The sequence below is a fragment of the Lytechinus variegatus genome, chromosome 10 (assembly GCF_018143015.1).
Source record: "Lytechinus variegatus isolate NC3 chromosome 10, Lvar_3.0, whole genome shotgun sequence".
In the NCBI taxonomy this organism is placed as follows: domain Eukaryota; kingdom Metazoa; phylum Echinodermata; class Echinoidea; order Temnopleuroida; family Toxopneustidae; genus Lytechinus; species Lytechinus variegatus.
In genome coordinates this window covers 23,992,036-24,011,382 of record NC_054749.1, presented here as the reverse complement: position 1 = coordinate 24,011,382, position 19,347 = coordinate 23,992,036, and the positions used below count along the sequence as shown (strand labels likewise).

The 19,347-nt window shown below is 43.2% G+C and overlaps 1 protein-coding gene across 1 annotated transcript in view; it reads left to right on the top strand.

Annotated features, from left to right (window-relative positions):
- The window catches only part of LOC121422280 (leucine-rich repeat-containing protein 45-like), a 50,301-nt gene extending 31,191 nt beyond the window's left edge, over nucleotides 1-19,110 (top strand). Inside the window, exons 9-12 of the mRNA XM_041617212.1 lie at nucleotides 2,254-2,510; nucleotides 3,891-4,064; nucleotides 7,194-7,341; nucleotides 17,760-19,110. Coding sequence (XP_041473146.1) covers nucleotides 2,254-2,510; nucleotides 3,891-4,064; nucleotides 7,194-7,341; nucleotides 17,760-17,956 — 776 coding nt within the window. The 3' untranslated portion in view covers nucleotides 17,957-19,110. The remainder of the gene's footprint in view (nucleotides 1-2,253; nucleotides 2,511-3,890; nucleotides 4,065-7,193; nucleotides 7,342-17,759) is intronic.
- Nucleotides 19,111-19,347: the final 237 nt, after the last annotated feature.

Here is a 19,347-nt window from a genome sequence, read left to right as displayed (position 1 = left end):
AAAGTATCTTTAAGTGATATATTGATATGACATTTTTTGTGAAAATTGCACTTTACTTCTGGATTGTTGTCTTGATTATAACATGCATGATAATATTGATATGTGATATTGTTGTTGTACAGAATTGTTTTAGTGGTTTGTATAATTGTTTTGTCTTTCTTGAAAAGGTTCATTTTCAATTATATATTTCTTGTGTCATCGCAATGTATAATCATGATAATGGGAACGAATTCTAGTGTAGTAGTGTGGCACTGGCCATGGCATGGCAGTTGCTGCAAAGTTTGGAACCTCTGAACTGGTGAAGTGTGACTGTGATGATCATGCTGATAAACAACAAGTGAACAACCATTTCAGATTTCTGTTTTTATCCAATAATTGTGTCTGAATTATGAGTAACATGAGATGAGTTTATTATGGGATAGCACATTTTTAACATCCGACCATGCCATGGTGTGGCGTCCATCGTTTGTCGCATAAAATGCTGCTGCTTTATTTTTTGACCAATTTTGATTTTTTTTTCTTCCATCTGGTAGAGTTTCATGAGGTTCACCAAACTTCTGCACATAATTTTAAATTCTGAGTAGAAAGTTAGTTATGCTAATTCATGCAAAATTTATTCATAAATCACAGAAAATGCCTCTTCATCTCTATTTGTTTTTGATTGATTTTTTTCTTCCATGTGGTAGAGCTGCATGAGGTTCAACAAACCTGTCCACAGAATATTGAAATTAATGTTGACTAGAAAATTACTTATGATAATTTATTCATCATCACAAATAAATGCTTCTTCTGTATCTGTTGACCAATTTAGATTTTTTTCATACATCTGGTAGAGCTGTATATATGAGGCTCACAAAATTTTCATACAGAATTTGACTAGAAAATTATGTTAATTTATGCAAAATTCATAATAACTCACAAAAATGCTTTTTCTCCTTCATTTAATGTTCAATTTCAATTTTTGTTTGCTTTATATGCTAGTTTATGATCTCGCTCACATGCCGAGATGATCAAAATATGTACCTATTGTAGTCATTGCGATTGCGATGCAAAAATTGTATTTATATCAGAATCAGGACATAGTGCACAGGTCTTTTCTTCAAAAAGCAGTGTTTTTCACCTGATGTTACAATTTTTTTTATGGAAGTATTTTTCTTTGATTTCTAGACTTTAGAATGGTATTGAGTGAAATTAAGAGCATACTTTTTCTGTTTGTTGAAATGAAAATAGTACATGATTGGGTGACATGTTTTGTAAAATATTATTGTGACAGTCTTCTTACATGTATTTGGCTTGGGAGTAAACATCGATTAATCGAATGGTTTGAATGGCTTGCCGCCGATCGCCTACATGTATTAGCAAAATTTGCATTGTTTGAATGTTCGGCAGATCTCGATTATGCATGATGTTGGGATAACTCGAATACCCAAGTAATAATAACAAAATGACAAGATAGCAATGATGACAATAGTTTTGAATACTTGATACAGGTTTAAAAATGATGTTATGGAGGTTATTTGTCTAAATTGAACAATGATTGAATCACATTCACAGATAAACACTGACCAATTGAAAGAGATCCAAAACTGTTAATCCCACCAGGCCTTGCCCTCGATACACAATAAAAGTCATTGCGTTCTCGAAACAGAAACTAAACACACAACCAGCTCATTTGAGCTGATTGGACCTTCAGATTGCCAATGAATCTTTTGGGGAAACAAAGAAGAAGCAACTGCTTCCCTTATCAAGAAGGTCATGACTTTAGAAATAAATTGACCCCTCCCCATCTGTGTGTGTGAGAGAGGGAAAGAGAGAGAGAGAAAGATAGGGGCTGGGAGCCTGAGAATTCCTTTCATGTTTCAAAACAGTGGAACCCTTTTTATACCCCCCCCCCCTCACACAATCAAATCAACATTCCACCACCAGTACTTTATCGACTAGTCTCCAAAAATAGACCCAGTTATGCATGGAGGAGGTTCAAATGATAAAAATTTGTAATTTTGAAAGGCATTTCAAATGAAAAATATTTTGCAAAATATTTTCTTGAAATGCATGTGCAATTGTAGCATCGGGGGCAGTGCCACAAGTGGGGGTGGGACATGGTGTGGGCAAGGGATGAAATTTTTCGAGAAGTGAAATCATATTCAATTGTTTTTTCAGGAAATAATCAAATAGTAAAAATGACATTCGTCCCAGGCCTACTTCTTATCAGTTCATTATTTAATTGATTGTATTGTTGCTCTCATATCGTAGAACTGCTGCAGGTTGAGCGCATCAAACACCGGGACGACGTGGGGGACATCGATCGACGACATCGCTCTGAGATCCAACACCTCCGTCAAGGATTCGAGGAGAGCGAGAGGGCGTATAAGGATCGTATTGATCGTCTGGAGGACCATCGGAGAGGCATAGAGGAGGAGTTGAGCAGGATCAAAGCTCAGCAGCTGACAGAGAGACTCTCGCTGGAGGAACAGATCCTTGCTACCAAGAAACAAGTTAGGGATGAAGAGGTAAGTGTTGGTGCTGTCGTGGTTGAGTCACTTGACTCTTCAACCAAGGGTCGATGGTTCAAATCCCACCTGGTTGCTTAGGTCCTTATACAAGGCACATATCTATGTTTATCTCTCCCCACCCAAGAGGATGTGATTGTCAAAGGTTATTATATTGGCTTGTGTGCACCGGTACAAAGGGAACAGATGGTTTATAGCGACTTTGTCTACCTCTTACAGAATTTAAAGCCCAGTGTAGTTTTTGTCTCACCTGCGAAGCAGAGTGAGACTATAGGCGCCGCTTTTGCGACGGCGGCGGCGTCAACATCAAATCTTAACCTGAGGTTAAGTTTTTGAAATGACGTCATAACTTAGAAAGTATATGGACCTAGTTAATAAAACTTGGCCATAAGGTTAATCAAGTATTACTGAACATCCTATTAGAGTTTCATGTCACATGACCAAGGTCAAAGGTCATTTAGGGTCAATGAACTTAGACCATGTTGGAGGGATCAACATCTAAATCTTAACCTGAGGTTAAGTTTTTGAAATGTCATCATAACTTAGAAAATATATGGACCTAGTTCATGAAACTTGGACATAAGGTTAATCAAGTATCACTGAACATCCTGCACGAGTTTCACGTCACATGACCAAGGTCAAAGGTCATTTAGGGTCAATGAACTTTGGCCGAATTGCGGATATCTGTTGAATTCCCATCATAACTTTGAAAGTTAATGGATCTGATTCATGAAACTTGGACATAATAGTAATCAAGCATCACTGAACATTTTGTGCAAGTTTCAGGTCTCATGATTACCATCATAACTTTGAAAGTTTATTGGTCTAGTTCATTAAACTTGGATATTATAGTAATCAAGTATCTCTGAACATCCTGTGCGCGTTTCAGGTCACATGACCAAGGTCAAAGGTCAATGAACTTTGGCCGAACTGGGTGTATCTGTTGAATTACCATCATAACTTTGAAAGTTTATGGATCTGATTCATGAAAAGAGTAATCAAGTATCACGGAACATCCTGTGCGAGTTTCAGGTCACATGATCAAGGTCACAGGTCATGTAAGGTCAATGAACTTTGGCCATGTTGGGGTTTTTTGTTGAATAACCATCATATCTCTGTAAGTTTATTGGTCTAGTTCATAAAAAGTGGACATAAGAGTAACCATGTATCACTGAACATCTTGTGTGAGTTAGAGTAGTATTCAAAGTCAGCACTGCTGCTATATTGAACCGCGTGATGCAGGTGAGACGGCCAGAGGCATTCCACTTGTTAAGACTAGTCTGTGAACCGATTAAAGAGCAATATTATTATCTTCAACTTTAGGCAATCCAAATACTGTACAGCTCTTGTTTCAAGTTTTGTTAATTCGTCTGCTAACAGCATCAAAGAAGCAAGCTTTTGGAAGACAAGATCCGAGTCCTGCAGAATGCCAAAGATGACATCCATCAGCATGCAAGCAACCAGAGTCAGATGGTAGCTGAAATACAGGCTAGGAACAATAACCTGACACTGGAGGTTGAATCCCTCAAGAGACATCTTCAAGAAATGACTCAGGTGAAATACAGAAATATTTCATCAATCGGGGAAGATAAATTCGATGATGTTTCAAACTTCAACCTTGACCCTTAACAATTATTTGGGGCGAACTTTCATCCACTCTTGTGGACTTTTTTAAGCCAATGGATTAATCACACACAATGCTGAATAGAGAATATGGGGCCGTATTCTGAACATTGTCATTTCTCCATATTTTATCTTTTATCAGATATATGACAAATTCGGTATTCTGGTGGTTGTCATAACTTTTGTCACAAAAATTGTCATAAATTTCATCTCTTCTCTTTAGCGCGACAAAAAAAGCAAATTTATGAGAAAAGTTATGACAGTGTTCCAGAATATCACCCCTGGATATCTAGTGTCAATAATCTGTGATTCTAGTATCGTAAGTAACGGTGTATTAACCGCATCCGTGTATTAACCGCACCCCCAACTTTGGACTAAAAAAAAAAAAAAAAAAAAAAAAAAAAAAAAATCATCTCACATTTACATGCATATTTGAGGTATGGAGAAACAAAATCTAAGCTTTTAAGATTTCAAAGTATCCAAAGAGATTACCGGTATGCAGAAATATGCTGTTCTTGATCAATTCATCTACAAATGTTAGAAAGAAAGAACGGTCCCGCCAATATTGGCAACTTACACACTCGCTCACCTCACAGTCACAGTGTATACACACAGCACTGCCAGTACATTGCAAACTACGATACAGTACAAGTCATGCCAGTACATCTTATCAAATTATGATCTGTGTCTTTCCCAGCGTAGGAGGAAGAAACATTCACATTTCTTGCATTACAATCTCACAATCACTTTCAGAAATTTGATGTCTTAGCATGAATTTTGGATACGGGATTATAGGAAGGTTCAAGAAACAAAGAAATTGGCATTTTTTCCAGTTGTTTTTTACGGCTTCGTGCCGTCTCTCTCGTGCGTGGTTTACATGGTATCTTATGAAAAGCAAACAGGAAAGAAAAAAAACAAGCTGGCGCGAAACGGGACTTTGAATAGCGCCAGCTTAAGTCGCACTGTAAACACATTACAACGCAATCTCTAAGCTCACTCAACTCTCGCTCAGCGGTGACAAAATATTACCGAGTATGCTTGGCGTCTCTTTTAAATTAGTCAGGGAACTTCACTACTTTGAATCGAGAATAAAGTCAAAATTAGTGTCATGAAGGTGGGTGCGTTTGTTATGGACAACATTTAATTAATATTGCAATAATCGCTTCCCATTACCCGCGGCTCATACCCCTCTAAACGACATTGCCTGGGCGGCTACGCCCGGCCACTCGATGTGTTGTGAACTGGCAGACATCGTACATGTACGGGAGGGGTTACGGCGGGCTGGCTCAGACCTGTCACCGTGTATAAACCGCACCCCCGACTTTTGCTTCTACCCCGCCGAGAAAAAGGTGCGGTTAATACACCGTTACTTACGGTAATCAAGAGACATGGGGGTACAGACCGCAGGCTGCATTGTGTGTGACTAATTAATTGGCTCGAGAAAGTCCACAGGAGTAGATGAAAGCTCGCCCCAAATAATTTTAAAGCTTGTGTATAGTTTTGGTAAATCCACCAAAATGCACCTATCACTATTCCAATGCATTGCTAGCTAATATGAATGGATATGCCCTATAACAGTTATGATGTGGAGGATATGAAATGAAAATGTGTTTTACAGGATAAATTTTGCGATTTTACATGGAAATTTAACTTGATCGGGTCACCCGATCAAATTAAAATATCTGTGCGTTTTTGTCTTTCAATTAAATCCTATTCCAAATCATGGAATGGGCTGAAACTTTCAAGATATGTTCTTTGTAACTTTTGGATATCTAATCACTAAATTCTAAGTGCTTGAATGCCCATTTTTTGAATTTAAAACAAGCATCGCCGAGAGAGGGCGCTATATATCCAAGATTTGAATATTTGAAATTTTCTCAGAGAAGTGCAGTTGGAAAAATATCTAACGGTCTCTACGCTTCAGTAAGACTGTCATATTAGATGATATTCGATTATCAATCACATTATTGAACCTTTACCAAAGCTATACACAGGCTTTAAAAGTTTAAGGTTGGTCGAAGTTAAAACATTATTTAATGACTCAGGTTAATATTAAAAACCCTTTAAATACCCATCTAAAATTTATGCATTGTTTCTGCTTTGGGCCTTATGGGACAATTGCCGTATAAATAAACATACTAATGTTAGCATTCTCAGACTCAAAGACATGAACTCATGACGTTGATTTTGAAATTGTTAACCATGTAGATGTTCATGCATTAATCATGCATGCCTAATTAAGCATACAGAGGAAGGTTCCATTATTAAATGTTGACTCTATCACAGGGTGCTTATTCTATGCTTGTTGCCATGGATTGAGTCTTCTGTTAATGTGAATTGATTTACATAAACAGTGGACTTGCTTATTGTTGACAAATTTGGTTTATAATGACAGCCTTCATCAATGGAATGGTTAGCATATTAGAAACTGAGCATCAAGTTGTTTTTTTCTCGCTGTGATGTTTCAATGCGTTATATCTTTTTTTTTTAAGTCTCGCTCAGTTATTGCCTCAAAATTCTGGAATAATATCCCCATTAATGTACGTGAGGCATCATCGTTAGAACTGTTTAAGTCCCTCCTTCACTTTCCTATACTTCGCTTCTATTATGTTCTGTATGAAATTATACCCATCAGTTAATTTGCATTATCATATTTTGTTCAGATATTTTAAGTCGGATTGTGTTCTTAGTTATTAGGATTATTTAAATTTACATACATGATTATCGACCCATTATATTTAAGTTGTGTAAATTATTTTTCGTAATGGTAAATATTCACTTTCAGTTCATTTGTTGTTCTTAATTTACTGAGATATCTTGTGTTTTTTCCCTTCTTTCGTAGCGCTTTGAAATTTTTTGTATAAAGCGCTTTATAAATATTGTAAATAATTATTATTATTTTTTTATATCGAATTTGTGACATGGTTTGAAAGTTAACTTTGATTTGAACCTGCGTGACAGACTCAAGTCTACTGTTTTCATCAACATATATTGGAATTTCTTCATTAAGTCATAGCTATTTCCTGAAGTACAAGATAAATTTTGTTTTCACTTAATCAGGAGCTAGCAGGGAAAAACAATGAGAAGCTATCTGCTGTGCACCAGGCAGAGATTCAACATCAGAAACAGGTCCAGAGGATGGAGTCTAAACTCGCTCAGTTACAAGAATTCAAAGAGAAAGCAGCTGATCTAGAGGCAAAACTCATAGGTAAAATATATATTTTCATTTCTATGGAAAGTCAACAACTGGCTCGTTATATTTTGAATTTTTCTTTCCTTGATTTTTAGGATTCAGCATTAAATGTTATTTTGCCAAATCAAAAATTTAAATTTTACAGAGTTCATATTTTTTCCGCATTTTCATTTCATAATCTAGTCTCACAGGTCATGCTGTATGATTATAAGCCACAACACAAATGCATTGGCCCGTATTCTGAAGTTGAGTTTAACGTAAACTCGGGTTTAAAGGGTTATGGGAAGCCAAAAGTATCAAAAGTTTTTATTAAGTTGTATGTTTCTTATGTTTACCATGCTCTTTTTTGATTCATTGATGGTGAAGACAATAATCTTTTTATACTTCCTAGACAATTATAAATGATTTGAGAGCCAAATTAGCTGAAGTATGATATCTCTATTGTTATTGTTTTATGTATCAATTGGCTTTCCATACTTAAACCACAGCTTTAAACCTGAGTTTAAGTTAAACCCGACTTCGGAATAAGGGCCAATATGTCTTATGTCAACATGCAATAGCAATGCAGCGTCGGAATTACAAGGGGGCGACGGGCAATTTCGCCCCCATGACAGCCCAAATCGCCCCTAAAAATTCTCAAAACCCAATGCTTTGGGGCGGCTATTTATTTTAGAATCTCCCCAATAAAATACCATCGACAATGTTAAAAATACTTCACACAATTACGTTCTCCGGCGGCGGAGCAAGCGCATCTTTTATATCGCCCTTGCCAGCTTCAAGTTGAACGGTCGATGCATTATCCGAGCCTTCCGCAACACCGGAAGCTTCGCGATTGTAAATAAACGTGCAATGCAATATGGGATGCGAAGTACGCATAGTCTTTAGCACAGGCTTTTTAGAATTGTTGACGCTCTTGCCGCATGGCTTATGTATATGTACGCGTGCACGATTAGACTGCACAGCTGGTAACGAGACCACATTCATCGTACTGGGCGTTGTGGCGTGCGCCTGTAATCCAAGCTATGGGGAAGTTACAAATTGATGCAGAGGTTCGAGGTTCGAGCCCTGATCACGTCTTTCGGATGGTGACGTTTAAGGTCAGTCCCAGACATAAATAATCATACTTGATTGATACACGTCTGACAAAACTCAAACACACACACACACTATGTGTACTAGGCGGTGTAAGCGATCAGCTGGTGATTGTGACAGCTCTGCTTATCGACATCGTCGAGTCGGAGTGCGAGATGGATAAGCAGCAAAGCCATTACGATAAGCACAGTTTCAAATTGCCAAGTGCGTTCCTTTTTCAATACCATGGTTTTTCCATACTTCAACATGTGCAATATCTAATGCACACATTTCCCATTTGGGGTATCACAATTCTGTGATATAGTAATTCTAACTGCTCAGGAAATAAATCCGTTCACAGCACATACGATGTGCGAGTCTTTTATCCTCACAGACACAGTCGCTGTCTTTGCTTGTCAAAACGTAGACCAAAAGCTTCAGTCTCTGTATTTTGGTTGTTCCGCTGAACTGCGTTGGCTCACTCACCAATACATAGACTGAAAAGCTTGGAGGCCCGTACGTACAGACAACGTATTTTAGCAGTAACGTTAGATCGAACAGCGGGAACCCGATTTTCCGATCGTTTTTTTGTACATAAAATTTCATATTATGAAAAAGAAATCACATCCATATTTACGAAAAAATGCTTAAAATTCAGAAATATCGTACCTTAGACCTCAGTTACCGCTAATTCTTTTGAAATGATGATCGAAACATCGTCATCTTCGATCCTTTCGTTGGTCAAGGTAAGTTGCCATCTTGGATGACGTCATCATCATTACAGACGTATTTACCAGTCGCTACCTATCGCGATTTGTGCCGCTGCTTTGCGCTGCGCTTGGACATATTGATGTGCGTGTGCGTTCGGAACTTGTCGCTCGCATTGATTGGCCAAGATATCGAAAATTTAATCGGAAAGCCTTGATAAAAGCACAACTCGTTGACGGCTGCCATATTTTCCTCTCCGGCAGAAAGTCAAAAAATAAGGAATAACCCGGGGAATAACTCATCGGTAACGTATATTTTCAAAATATTATAAAATGTATATGATATCAATAGAAAGATTAGAGTCTAACGAAAATAGTGGACCTTCGTCCAAGATAATATAATGTCATTTAGAATCTAAAAGAAGTAACAAATCTGGACAAAACCCGTCCGCCGAATTGTCGGACCAGATTACACATGAAGGCTCGTACTGACACATTGCCGTCGGTAAATGGGGATTGTAGTAAACGACGGTGATTCCTGTCTTGTCAAAACGGAGCTTTAATCCAAAATCACTTCGCTTATAGTTGTGAATTATAACTTTTTAATTTCTTTCTTGAAGAGGGGTAAATATCAGACAATAAATCATCAAACAAGGCTCAATCTAAAAAAAAATAGGACGCCGTGCGCTTGAGTGTGGTACTTGCATGCTGTTGTTAGCTAGCCAGTTAGAGCTCACGTTCTCTGCCAGAGCTCTGGGTGAGAATTCTATCAGTAATGGCCTAAGTGATGGTGATTTTCTGTTTCAGATAGAGTTTAGATTTCATGTTAATTTTTGAAAACTGTCAAAACACTTTATGATTTCTTCATCGTGATTAATATTTAAGTTATTAATGAATACATTTTCACCGAATTTAGACTCTCCCAGAATGAAAGGCATTTTCTGTGGAGATCTGCGTTTTCAAAATAACTTGTGAAAAACTTAAGGTACATGAACCTACAATACCTGTACATATAACCTGTGGCTATGTGTTGGAATTTGAATAGACTGAGTAAGATATTTATTTCATTTCTTTAACATAATTTATATGCAATCCAAGTGCACCTCATAGTCACAATCACACACAAACACTCACCCACACCCATGATTCTAACCATGAAAAAAAACTTTATTTTTTTTCTAAATTTATTAATTTACTTCAATAACTCCATACATCTACTTGATTTGCTAGTTCAGCCTTCTGGACTGCCATACCCGAATAGAACTCCCAAGGATTTAAAAAGCGCGCGCGCGCCCTCTCCCGTTCAGGCTTACTACCCATGAACACCGCGCAATTAGCGTCCATCTTCCTCTTTTGCTTTCGGCAAGCCTACGGATCAGACGTGCTCAGATAAGTCTCCCAAATTTCAAATCTTTTTTGATTTTTGGTTTACTCTTTTTGCTTATCTTTGTGCATTCTCCCTTTTTATTTCAATCTCCCCATTTGTGTGTTAGATTGTGTTCAGGATTTACACCCGGCGCGACTTTTTAGCGTGTTTTTTTGTGACACTTATTTTGTTTTCCTAACGTTTGGGTTCTTCACGCTGAAACACGTTCCTCGGCGGTGGGTCCTTCGTACCCCCCCCCCCTCGTCGCGCCGCTTCGCTAGCGCGTTCGCGAGGCACCGGGTTTAATCTGCCTACGTGGCAGCAAACCTTCTCCTGCCACGGTCTTGTTCTTCATGTTCATAGTGTGGTAGTTTTTAGTGCCGTTCTCTTGAATTATTTTCTAGACAACCTCTACACTTGTTGCAGTGAGTGTTCTTGTTATTCCCTTTACAGGTTGAGATTTACGACTCTGTTTTTTTCCCTTTCTTCCGGAATTGATTATTAAGAATTTCAATTGATTATTGATTGATTAATTCTTCAATTCCCTTTTCCTTCTGTTCTGAATAAATTTCTTGATCGATATTTTATTCACAGGTGGATCTTAACTCAATTCCTTTTTCCTTTCTGTTTGGATTAAATTTCTTGTTTGATAATTTTTTCACAGACGGATCTTAAACTCAATTCTTTCCTTCCTGTTCTGAATAAATTTCTTGATTGATTTTTTATTCACAGCCGGATCCTCAAGTTCTTTTCTTGTTCCTTTCTTCTCTGAATAATTTCTCTTGATTAAGATTTTATTCACAGACGGAACTTAAAACCCCCTCTTTTCCACTACAGGGAGTTTTTAATTAGACTTAAGCGATTTCGTCTGGGTTGATTGACTTCTCAACCCCCCCCCCCCCCCAAAAAAAAAAAAAAAAATTTTTTTTTGCAGGTGGGGTCTTCTTCTTGTTAGAAATTCTTTTTGTTTCTGACCTCTCCCGGAATTGTTTCTTCCTTCAATTCCCTCTCCCCTCCTAGTCTTATAGTTTTTATTTCGACAGGCGGGCTCTACGATTCTTCTTTGAGGTTCTTTTCTGTGTCGTTCCTCCTCTTGAAATCGTTATTAGAGACGTTCCCCCCTTCCTCCTGTTCTGTTTTCTTTACCTTTCCACAGGAGGTTACGTTTTTTCTCTTGGAAATTATCGTAAAAGTTCTCAATCCCTTTTATCCGATTCTATACAGGTGTTCTAAGAACCTTACAGGTAGATATCTAAACTATTATTAGGTTCTTCTACCTCCCTACCCTTCCCCTTTTGAATTGTTCTGTTTACCCAAACAAACTTCTTATAGGAGGAGAGTAAGACCACTCCGGTCTCACAAGCGAGATCTTGGTAAAAAAAAAAAAAAAAAAAAGAAAACTCTTGTTCTTTTCTTTTTTCAGGGTAGAGAGAGGCACCGATGAGCGGGACTAACACAGCCCCAGAGGACCCGGTGTCCCCCACGGGGATCGCCCCGCTTGCAAGTGTTCAGAATTCGACCGCCTCCACCGGCGGCGGTGAGTATGAGGGTGCGTCGTTCAGCATTCCGAACTTGCGGTCGGATGCTAAGAGTAGGAAGGCCGAGACTGTGGCGCCACGGTCTCGGACAAAGAAAAAAGTGGTAGCCAAGGCTTCCAAGCCTAAACTAGGTCCTGCCGCCGCAGCACCCAAAGGGCTATGCGACCCACCGGCTACCGGGTCACCAGAAGTCCGGGGGGAGAGTGCGGTTCTCTCCCCCCGGCACAGGTCAGGATCTCTGCCGTATAAGTCGTCCTCCGTTGACAGCATCGGGAGAGATCGCCCAGCCCCTGACCGCGAGAGGCGTCACACATCAGACTGTGACCACAATCTGACCCCGTCAGATTCGGGTGATTTTTCGTTGTTGGCGGCCGCCCTGCCAGGGGCGGCAAATCGTAAGAGATCACCCGCGCCTCTTGTGCCTTCTTCTGCTCCGGCCACGCCGGCGGAGCCCGCAAGAAAGAAGAAGAAGAAGAGGTCTAAGGAGAGGTCGGCCAGCCCTGCTGCCAGGGGCATTCCTCCTTCAGACCCTTGTGTCGGTGGTCAGATGTCACAGCTATTCACGCTGCTGTATTCTGCCTTCGAGCGGTGCGGGTTCGCCCCACCCTCGACCTCTACTCACTCCGCTGGTGCCTCCGAGCATCATGCGAGACAAGTGAGAGATAACCACCAGACACCCGGGGAATCCTCGAGCGATTCGGTTGAATCTCTCGAGTCCACTACCCCGACGCATACGGGACGCCCTTGCCTCCCGGAGAACCGACCGAGAGGCCATATGGCCCCCGCGGCTTTAGGAGCCCCTCCAGGGGAGGAAACTTGTCATGACATCCTCCCCGATCAGAACGAGCGAGACTCCCCTTACGAGGAGTCTCTCGAAGGCGAGGATAACCCTCCCACGGCCGACTCCGCAGTAAGCGCCCAGGCGCTACTGGAGAAGTATCTGCCCCACATCTACCCTCCGAGCGGGGGTATCGATGAAGAAGGGGAGTCCTTATTTTTTGCCCCGCCGCTTCAGGCGTCGAAAGGCATTAGATTAACTAAGGACTTCAAGTCGGCCTTTGAGAATGCTGCCGCTCTAGCCAGCTCCCCACTGGTTAAGAACAAAGGGCAGAAGTCTTATGGAAGACAGTTTACCTTTGTCCAGGAGGACCAAGAAGCATTTTTCTTGCCCAAATCATTCTCACCAGAACTCGATCGTATCGGGGCGAGATTGGGGACCCGTTTTTCCGCCAACCAGCACAACTCGTCGGAAAAACAGGAGGTAGCATATGAGCGTCAAACCCGCTCGGCCCTTCGCCTGACGGCGTACCTCGGGGCCCTAATGGCTCTCAGAGCCCAATCGCCTGAGTTGGGAGTGTCGGACGGTGACGCGGTCGCCTTAGATGAAGCGTTACTTTCTCTGATTGGCGACTTATGGATGCAATTATCCTTTTCTGCGTCCCTCGTAACCAATGCTCGGCGGGAGAAGGCGCTCAGCAAACTCGGCATCCCGCCCAAGGAAATCGCTAACTTCCTCCCAGGCATCCCCCAAAGCAACAAGTTCCTCTTCGGGGGCGCAGCGGCCTCCCTCCTCAAGGAGGAGGTCGACGGTCGCAAGCAGGCGTCAGAGCTTATTAAAGAGCTCAGACCCAAGCGCCCGGCGGCTCCCACGACAAGGAAGCCTCCAGCTCCGAGGGCGCAAGCCCACCCCCGCTCTGCTGCTGCCCGGAGACGCCGGGCTCCAGCACCGCCGCCTCGTAACTTCCAAGTCTCTCGAGACCAGCGAGAAGCCAGAGGCAGGGGCAGGGGAAGAGGGGGGCGACCCAATTCGAAGGCGCCGCCCAAACCGAAGCAGTCGGTTTGACATGCTGCCCCGAGCGCTGGGCAAGGTAGGCGGGCGTCTCCGCCATTTCCTCCCGGCTTGGGAGGAAATCACGGAAGACGCATATATCTTATCCGTCGTGCGAGACGGCTTCTTTATAGAAACAGAAGCCTTCCCGCACGGCGCGATTCGCATCGCCTCACCGCCTTCCTCCACCCTCCACCATCAGTACATTGCGGCCGAAATCGCCGCACTGGTGGAGAAGGACGCAATAGAGAGGGTGACAGACAACCCCAATCTTTGTCTATCCCCGATCTTCGTCATCCCCAAGCGCTCGGGCAAATTAAGAATGATTCTCAACATGAAGAGAATCAATACATTCATTCCGACCGAACATTTCCGGATGGAAACGTTAGCCACGATCCTCCCCTCACTGGAGGCGGCGGACTTGGCAGTGTCCCTGGATTTACGCGACGCGTACTTCCACATTCCCATCCACCCAGCCTCACGAGACCTGCTGGGTTTTCAATTCGACGGCGTGACTTACCGATTCCGGGCCCTCCCTTTCGGGCTAAGACCGGCGCCCCGAGTGTTTACACGCATAGTCACCACCGTGGCAGCCTATTTGAGAAACCAAGGCCTGCGACTCTTCGTCTATCTAGACGACTGGCTTCTTGTCGCAGACTCAGAGGTAAAGTTACAAGCTCACCTCTCCTTGCTACTACGGGTGACTCAGAACCTCGGGTTCATAATCAACTGGGAGAAATCGGAGCTCACTCCTTCCCGCGTCCCCACGTATTTGGGCGCGAGGATAGATATACCAAACCAGCTCGCACGGCCCAGCCCAGAGAGGGTGCGGTCGATCACGTCTCTCGCCCGCTCCCTAAGGGGGCGCAGTCACGTGAGAGCCCGCGTCTGGCTTCAGTTACTAGGCTATATGGCCAGCTTAGTAGACATAATGCAAGATTGTCGTCTCTATATGAGGCCCTTCCAAAGACACCTTCTCCGCTACTACAGCCCCGGAGTAGACTCACTGCATTCTCGGATTCCCTTACCACTGGCTATCCGTCGCAGTTTAGCGCCCTGGACTCGCCCAGCGTTCGTGGCTCAGGGAAAGCCACTACAGACTCCCCTCCCGTCAGCCTCATTGACCACCGACGCCTCGCTCTCCGGTTGGGGAGGCCACTGCGAGGGGGAGATGGTGTCCGGAGATTGGGCTTATCCAGGCGCCCTCCCTCACATCAATGTGTTGGAAATGCAAGCGGTGTCCAACGCTCTTCGCCACTTTCAGCACAAGCTAATCGGGCGGACAGTGCTGGTCCGCACGGACAACAGGTCTGTGGCAGCCTACATAAACAGACAAGGGGGCACACGGTCGAATTCTCTCGACGCGTTGGCTGCGGGTCTCTGGAAGTGGTGTCGTGCAACGGAGATTGTCCCGATCGCCTCGTACATACCGGGCAGGGACAATCTCATAGCCGACTTCCTCTCTCGGGGGCGGTGCCTCCCCTCCGAGTGGGCACTAAACCCAGAGATCTTCAGGTCGATTCTCCACCGCTGGGGACCGCTGGACATCGACCTGTTCGCAACAGCGCTGAATCGGAAGCTCCCAGTCTTCGGCTCTCGAGTAAACGAGATGGAAGCGTCACATCTCGATGCTTTCTCAATGAACTGGGGACGTCAGAGGTGCTATGCCTTCCCGCCTTTCTCCCTGATCCCGCAGGTCCTCCGGAAGGTGAAGGCGGACAGGGCGTGGGTACTTCTCATAGCACCCAACTGGCCGGGAAGGGCGTGGTTCCCCCAACTACTGGAATTATTAGTGGGGGATCCTCTCACTCTACCTCCGACAAGTCAGCTAGTTTCCCAGCCCCTCTCGGGAATCAGGCATCCGCGGCCGGAGTCACTACACTTGACTGCATGGCCGCTCTCGGGGAGGATGCCCGGGCCCTAGGTCTGTCGGCTCGGGCAGCCAAGTTTGTCTCGGAAAGCAGGCGTGCTTCCACGTTGGGCTTATACAACTCCAGACTTGGCATCTTTTCAGAGTGGTGCAATCAACGCTCACTCGATCCTCGCTCTGCTTCGATTGCGTCGATCGCAGATTTTCTGGTTGACCTTTTTGATAAAGGCAAAGCGATCGCAACTATCAGGGGCTATCGGTCCGCGATTGCAGCGACGCACCGCGGTTTCGCGGATGGTTCTTCTGTATCTAACTCGTCAGTCATTACGGATTTATTAAAATCCTTTTTTGTGAAGCGGCCACCAGTCAAATCTTTAGCCCCGTCGTGGAGTTTGCCTGCAGTCCTTAGGGCCCTTGCAAAACCGCCCTTTGAGCCCCTAGCGGAGGCTTCTCTCCATAACTTAGCCATCAAAACAGCGTTTTTAATGGCTATCGCTTCGGGCCAAAGGCGAAGTTCTCTCCATGCCCTGTGTGTTTCCCCGGGACACATTCGCTGGGAGAGACGGGGTGTTAGGTTAATTCCGACCCCCTCGTTCATCGCAAAGAATCAAACTATGTCGTCTGGTTCAGTTGAAATCTTCCTGGCCCCTCTGTCTAGTTTTTCATCTATTTCAGAGGATAGATTGTGGTGTCCCGTGAGGGCGTTGAAGTGGTACTTGGATCGCACCAAATCGTCTAGGAGTTCAGATCAATTATTCGTAATTTCACGTGAACCCTTCTCAGCGGCATCCCGCGACACCATCTCTAGATGGATTGTTGAGGCCATCAACTCAGCGGGCGCGGGTGCTTTGTTATCGGATACAACCAGACCTAAGGCCCATGACACTAGGGGCATTAGTTCGTCATGGGCCCTTTTCCAGGGCATTCCCCTCGAGGACATCTCGAGAGCCGCCTTTTGGCGCTCATCTAACTCCTTCACTTCGTTCTACTTGAAGGACATTCCGTCCAGTGAGGCGAGATTTGCTGCTTCGGCGCTTAAAGCAGCTGCGGCTTTTTCCCCCTCTCCCTAATTTTCGTGTTTCCTTTGGTGTTTAATTTTTCGGGCTTACATTTGAAAACATGCCTCCCTACGGGTTGAGTCCGTGCTGGTCTAGCAAATCAAGTAGATGTATGGAGTTATTGAAGTAAATCATGAAAATACTTACCTGATTTTCTTATTTACGAGATAACTCATACATCTACTTGATACCCTCCCACCGACCCTCCGCCTTGCGTAGCAACATGTTTCAACGTATGGGCTTGCAAAAGTTGAGGAAGATGGACGCTAATTGCGCGGTGTTCATGGGTAGTAAGCCTGAACGGGAGAGGGCGCGCGCGCGCTTTTTAAATCCTTGGGAGTTCTATTCGGGTATGGCAGTCCAGAAGGCTGAACTAGCAAATCAAGTAGATGTATGAGTTATCTCGTAAATAAGAAAATCAGGTAAGTATTTTCATGTTTGATCTGAATTCTCTCTTTCTCCATCTCTCCCTCTCTTCTTTAGGTTTGTTTTATTCATTGATTTTATTTAGATTTTTTTTTGGGGGGGTTCATTGTTCATGGTTCTTAAAGATGAAAAATAAATAAGCCCATATGTGTGTGTGGTTGTAAATGGGATGTGGAGTGAGGGTGTCAAAACACACTCAAACATTTAAATCTGATTTCTTAAATGTTTGAATAAGCTTATAAAGTCTTGGGGCCTCGATTGGCTCAAATCTGAAGTGTGTGAAGCTGAAGGCGACTGTGGGATCACTGTTGATTATTGTAAGGCCTGTAGGGCTTTCCCCCACCACCGGGAGCAAAAAAAAAATGTTCTGAGCTGTTAGGCGTCACAGTGAGTCTTGTAATGTCAAAAGGTAATTGCTGATATGCGATAAAAAAGTAGCCCCATGAATTTGAAAATAGCCCAAAGATATTCAGTGGTAGCCCCAATGAAAAAAAAAAGTAGCCCCTAAAAAAAAAAATTAATTCCTACCCTGTAGCAATGTAAGGTATTTTTTTTTCATTTCTTTACAGATCAAAGCAGGAGGCATAGATCAGAGTTAGGGAGCAAACAGGAGGAGGTAGATTCCTTACAGGAGCAGCTGAGAGTCCGAGACATGGACATCGCACGCTACCAAGAGGAGGAGAACCATCGGGCTAGCGCACTCCAGTCTGCTATCTCAAGCTATCTCAATGCACCCCGCTCACCGGCAGTCACCCCCAGGAGATAGCATAGATGGGACTACAACGAAGATTGTCAGTGAGGTCCATAGATTATGTTATATGAGATATTTTTTTACATGTTTTTTTCTCCTAAGTTGGAAGATATTGAGTACTAGCAGTCTGTGGATAGCTGCCTATTGACGGATATTCCCTGTTTATTATCTTGCCCACCAGAGGTGAAGGCGAGACTTAGGGATCCAAATGTCGTCCGTCGTCCGTCTGTCACAAACCTAATGACACATAACTCCACAAGCGAAAGTCTCTTTTGAACCAAAGTTGCCATAATCGTCATGGCAACTGCACACGCCCCTCCGACGGGGTTGTGTTTCCTGGGCGCGGGAGCTGGCACTTCTGTTGTGCCCATGCTCATTCAGTGGACAAGAGATCTTCTCCAGGGCAGGTGTATCGCTACATTTCCCATTCATCTGCCTGTCAATTTCTTTGTCGCTTCGAATGAGAAGTAGAATTCGTACCTCTTCATGACTCCAATTCTGGCAGCTCCCTTTCATAAGTGGGCGAGACACAGAATCGCTTTTGCCTTGTTATTTTTGGCAGTATCCATCAAGAAAGTGCATAAATGAGACTGCACTTTTTAGTGTTGGTGGTATTCGTTCATCGCAAAGTATGAAACCAATGTTTGAACAGTATTGTTAGCAAACCTTCCATCCAGGTCGCTGTGTTTTTGCTGCATATTCATTCCACCCAACCCACTTCAGTTGCTACAAGAAGATGGCACAAGTGGGATGGCAAAGCAGTTAAATATATTTGTAAGAATAAGTTTTTATCAAGTTATTTAAGTATTATTTATTGTAGCTGTAAAGATAACCTTGGATTTTGTATGACATTTCAAACTCAAAATGTAATTGTTCATTGTTGTAGAGGATGGGGATTGATTCCCAATTTACTCATCCTCTTCATACCAATGATGGATAATGCACAGATGGAACAATTTCAATGTCAATTCATCAATATGTGTACAATCAACTCTAGATGGTTTCAAAGTAGACACTTGGGAGAAGCGTGTGCGCCATGACAACACAACATGTACAAGAATAAGAGCCTATGTATCAACAATACTTTATTAGTTACCATGGTGACCACATCCAAGTGGACCTATGTCTCCTGATGATTTTGAAAAGCTGCTGTTATAAGCTACATACAGTCATTGACGGCAGAAGCCACAAAATTTAGAGGGGGACCACCAAAATTTATTTGACAAGCAAAAAAAAAGAAAATTAACATCAAGAAATTTAGGGGGGGGTTGCCCCCCCCCACCTGTCCCCTACCCGTCCCCCCAGCTTCTGCCGCCTATGCATACAGTTTACTTCTCTTATTAGATTTTCAGATATTTTCAGCAATACGTTCCGTTGCATCTTCACTGCATGTTGCACTGTTAGAT